This window comes from Setaria italica, chromosome IX (genome assembly GCF_000263155.2).
Source record: "Setaria italica strain Yugu1 chromosome IX, Setaria_italica_v2.0, whole genome shotgun sequence".
Classification (NCBI taxonomy): Eukaryota; Viridiplantae; Streptophyta; class Magnoliopsida; order Poales; family Poaceae; genus Setaria; species Setaria italica.
Genome location: NC_028458.1, coordinates 46,003,165 through 46,008,265, shown reverse-complemented (window position 1 = coordinate 46,008,265; position 5,101 = coordinate 46,003,165). Strand labels below are relative to the sequence as shown.

The 5,101-nt window shown below is 44.0% G+C and overlaps 1 protein-coding gene across 1 annotated transcript in view; it reads right to left on the bottom strand.

Moving 5' to 3' along the window:
• Positions 1–4,987, bottom strand: part of LOC101774724 (rho GTPase-activating protein 7) — a 12,662-nt gene extending 7,675 nt beyond the window's left edge. The window contains exons 1-8 of the mRNA XM_022823103.1: positions 4,883–4,987; positions 3,610–3,646; positions 2,976–3,052; positions 1,913–1,983; positions 1,740–1,818; positions 1,462–1,606; positions 1,266–1,385; positions 1,088–1,165 (exon numbers count right to left, since the gene is read on the bottom strand). Of these exons, the coding sequence (XP_022678838.1) occupies positions 1,088–1,165; positions 1,266–1,385; positions 1,462–1,606; positions 1,740–1,818; positions 1,913–1,983; positions 2,976–3,052; positions 3,610–3,646; positions 4,883–4,972 (697 nt within the window). The 5' untranslated portion in view covers positions 4,973–4,987. The remainder of the gene's footprint in view (positions 1–1,087; positions 1,166–1,265; positions 1,386–1,461; positions 1,607–1,739; positions 1,819–1,912; positions 1,984–2,975; positions 3,053–3,609; positions 3,647–4,882) is intronic.
• Between the last annotated feature and the right edge of the window lie 114 nt (positions 4,988–5,101).

Below are 5,101 nucleotides of genomic sequence, written 5' to 3'. Positions count from 1 at the left end.
TTTTGCAAAAAGATTTTGTATATATAGTATATCCATGTGTATATGTATAAAAAATAAAAAAAAGCAGGCTAACGTTCCATCCAAACCGAAAAAGCCCATCGGGGCACCTGCTTCCCTCCTCTCTACTACCCCACTCCTGCTGGCCCAATGGCCCATTTTCTCGCATCCTCAATTGGCCCATCCAGCCATTCCCCTTCCCCCTGACTGTCACAGCCAGGCACTCACACAGTCACACACAGACATCCACACCCACACAGAGTGCTCATCTCCTAATGCTGGTGGCGGCGGGGAGGCCAGACTGCCAGAGCCCGGAGGCATGCAGCATGCCCTTCGCCTAGCGACGACGGCCGGACAGCAAGGGGAATCCGACACCGCTGCACGGGCCAGAGGCCAAGCGCACGGTGAACTCCGCGCGTCCGCGCAACAGCGGCAGGCCGCAGCCCGTGGGCGGCCGCTAGCAGCGGCGGCAGCAGGACTACCAGTGACGGAGCAGGGAGCGCTCCATTCCTTTACCAATCTGCACCTTTGCCTTCTCTCTTCTCTTCTCCGAGCTTCGGCAATTTGGCAAAGCAAGCCACGGCATCGAACCATCAACAGTTCAACACTTCTACAAACTGCGGGACTTCAGCAATATATTGATATATTGATTGAGCAATTTGCGATTGTTTGTTTTATTAGGTCTGAAACATGAAGATGAAGATAGTGCCACTACTGATTTGAGATGATGCCGTATTGATCATTTAGTTCATCTATATCATGTCAATTTCTAGTTTGTGTTATGAATCAATTATTCGTTACGAATCAGTACTTTAAGCTGTCAAAAAAAAAATTCCACCCTTTGAAAATCTTGAATGTCCATTCCGAAAATCCTGGGCCCACCTCTGCCCACGGGGAGTCAGCAGGGACAGGCAGCTTCGATTTGCTGGCCAGTTACCTTCCTCTCTTCTCCCTTCCCTCCCTCCCTCCTTCACTCTCACTGAATTTGGCAAGGCGTCAAGGACGCCAAAGACCTCATGACCACCTTGTCGCCTAGCAACACCTTAGGAACACTGTTTGATAATACGATTCAAAATAAATTGATGCCAACCTTGCTCATATTCCTGCAACCTCCTGTCAACCTCTTCCACATCTGCAGCCTGCCGCAAAATTCCTTCCACTTTTATTCCTGCAAGAGAAGATTTGCGAAACCAATCAAAATTCATGACAAAGAAATTAACATAGCAACATGTAAAGGTTTCAGGCTCAAGATAGTTTTTGTCACCCACCATGTTTCTCAAGAAAGCGCAGGGCTTTTTCTAAAAAAGAAGGACTGCCATCAATATCCTCAAGTGCAAGCAGAATTGGCCTGCCTGTCACCAATGACTTGATTGGTCTCTTCTCTCTCCCTGCGGACAACGGGGAAAGGCATCATTGAAAGTCCAAACTTGAGAAGGACTAAATGAGACAGATTAAGACACCAACAATTTGGAATAGATCCTTCATATGTGTCAGCTGTGTCATTACGGAATATCCCATTATGTCCCATCACAAGAGCTGCATTTGGAGCTTGTGCAAGAGCTTCTTCCAATGCTGTTTTCCACTCAAATAAATCTTCAGAAGTTTCAGCCTGTTTTACGATTTACGCAGCGGTGAACATTTTGAAAAGATATACAAAGGCAATAAAGTATGTTTTGTTATTTAAACTCTCATTTTTCATCGGAGGAATTTAATTATCAAGTTGAAAAAGAAATGCCGAGTACCTTAAGAGTGAATGCACGACCATCACGGCCATCTGGGAAAAGGACAGTTAACAACTTCTTGTCTTCTCTGACTACCACACTGCGAATTAGAAGTGTTCTTAATACAATATTACTGATGCACAACCCCGACTAAAAGGAAGATAAAAAAGGAAGAACAAGAATGAGATAAATACCTCCCAGAATTATTCAAATCAATTCCTCCTAGAGTAACATTCACTTCACCACCTCTCTGGGGCAAGGTATTCTACAATTCCAACAGTAAGTTACTTATCAAGTGACATAAGGTGTTCTTACACAAGATACAAATTGGATGGGTAGAATAACAAGAGAAGAAAAAGGGAATGGTTATCACATAGCTCAACTAAATTCCAATAAGAATGTTAGGGAACAAGAACAAACTGCTCCATGCTCGGGACAGCTAAGAATCATGCTCCATGGGCTAGAGTGGAATTGGAGCAGAGGGTGTGGTTGCAGGCCAAGGGTGAAGGCTAGCAGTCATGAGGGTGGTGTTGTCTGGCTGAGGCGAGGAGATGTACTTCTAACTTCTGCTTATTCTGTTTCAATCATCGTCCTCTCTTTAAAGAATCTGGAACTGATTTGAATGCAAGTCTAATTAAAGAATTAAATTTCTAGCTTCCTCATCTAATTTAGCTAACTTAATAGGCAATAAACAAATCCTCATTGTGGACTTGCTGCTGTATTATAATAGCATGTGGTTTATAATTCCCAGATAACTGGGCATTTGATGTAATGAATATGCAGAACTATCAAATCCGAAAACATAAGAGAATTATTATACATCTAAAGCAAGGAAGAAGCACAGTACAAAAGAAGCTGTGGCACATGATAAAATTATTTGCTGCGTGGAAGATACATAGCGCAAAAGACCTCAACTTATAAAGATATCAACTAGTGCAATCACTAAGCAGTCTGCTACAAGGAGAATCTTGCGTATTGTTAATTTCTGCATGCATGCAGACAAAAAATGAATTTCAAGGATGCAATGTGGAGAGAAGTATCCAAGTCCTAACCTACCAGATCAATAAGTAGTATCATTGTACCAGTTTTGGAAGTCTATGACATTTACCCTCAAATTATGTTTTAAGTTGTACGCTTGCAAGAACTAAGATGTTGCATGTCACGGGAATTTCTCTTTGAAATGAGTAATATAGAAGTTCCAATCAGGCCAAGTATAAAATTCTGTCAATAAATAAAGTTAAGTAAAGAGGTACTAACAGGATCACTCTTGAAGAAAACCAATGATGTTCGTGTGAGGATGAACCAACGCTTCTTCCATGATTTCCATCCAATCCCTAAAAAGCACAGATGCATGAGTTCTCTTTCTCAATAAACACTAAGAAGTATCGATAGAAGTAAATATTTCATACAAGAGCACAACAAACCAAGTGGAACTGAGCCAAAGAAACTAGTGTCTCACAGCATGTATTAAAAATTTTAGAGCAAGTTTTGCTCACATGATTTACCTAAGTAATTATTTCAAGACATCAATTTGCTTGAGCAAATAGATGGAAGGGTCATTTAGTTGGTTGATTTGCAGTCAAGCAAAAAACAATTCAAAGAATTAGTGTCTAATCCATGATAACAGATTTCCATTTTTATTTCCCACTTAAGTTGCTAAAATGACTTAGGAGAAGAACAGGAGGAAAAAAAATCTTGATACAAGCATTAGTGATTCCTTTTCATGCGTGAAGTAGCCTTTTACGTGCCATTCAGGGGAAAAAAATTAGTTCATGGTGCACATGTGATTGATAAAATACTTAAACCCGGTTGCTCCATCAAGGAAATAACCTGACATGAGCTCTGTGTGCGAAACACTGTTGAGAGAGACAGATAGGGGATAAAGGTTTACCTTTGGATGATATGAAGAGAGGCCCACTCTTGAAAACCTGGTTGGAAATTGGAATGGTTACAGCATCAGACATGTAGTAATACAAACAGCAAATGATGAATAGAGTTAACAAGACTGCAATGTGCAGCCCACCCCAAAATCCTAGTATTTAATCATGTACCATCAAAGGCCAATCCAGTGTAAGTAGCATGGCCAGAGCAATAAAGAAAACGTCCTGCTCAGTTAATTATTTTTACTTGAGATCTAGTAATAACGGGAAACGTCCTGCTTTATGCTAAATGTGGCAAGCAAGAACAGGTTTTTAGGTCTTAGGAGTAACTGAAGTGGACTCTAGTATGTGCTTCTTCAAAAGAAATTGTTGTATTAAGTATCTTAGCTGGCACATTAACGCCAAATGTCTTTTTTCGTATTTCCATGAAGCCTGCATGTTTTGCATCTATAAGCCCATTGATCCATAAAGAATGTACACATTTTAGATGATTGATGGCAGGTCTGCAGCGGTAAGTGTATTTTCATATCAACCCATAAATCCCCCCCCCCTCCCTGTACTGTTGCTTCTTCCAACCACAGCATCGCACACTGCTTCATTTTCCATATACTTTATCATATATTCTTACCATTTTTTTTGCTCCACATTGCATACCACGAATACCCTAACCCGAATGCCTGTTCTGCCTTTCCCAGCCTGCCAACTTTATTAATATCACTTATCTCAACAACACGTCGAAAACCTTATGGCATCCTTAGCGCAGTCACACCATTCAACTGGAATGACAGTGCATATCAGTTCTCCAGGCAGAATCACACCCACAGTGCTCCTCTCGCCATCGTGCAACCAACAAAACCCCTTCTAGAAATGCACTTCTATGTTGTATTTGTTGCCACACCCCGATGGTAAATTCACCTACACGCAATCCGAACCTGAGCTGCATTGCCAGTAATCCACCAGTATCATCACCAATCCAGACGAGCGTAGGTGCTGAGGAGTGAGGACCAAAGGGGCGGAAACTCTACGAGCTGTCACCTCCAACACAATCCAACATAGGTCCAACCCGACCTATTAATAGTAATTGAAGCAGCAACCCCTCCAGGCCAACAGCACAGTGGAGGAGCGCATCCTTGAAGCTCAAGCCATGAGAGACTCAACAAGCAAAGCAAGCTACCGGCCACCCACCCGACACACGAAACCATCAGCATCGGATACCAAAACCGCACCAAACCCCCCTCCCAACCCCGGCACACACGCACACGCAAGGAACCGCGCGGAACGCACCGTGCTGCCGTTGGCCGCCGCGGCGCCGCCACCTCCGCGATGCTGATGGTACCGCTCTAACGCCGACCCCACGACCGGCGCGGAAGACATCCCCGAATCCGCCGCCTCAGATCGGCCGCCCCCGCGTTACGGCAGCTGCGGCATCAATCCGGGGCGGCCGCAGCGGGCGGCCGCCGCCGCCGATCTGGCGCGCCTCGGAGGGGGCGCGGCGGCTAGGGT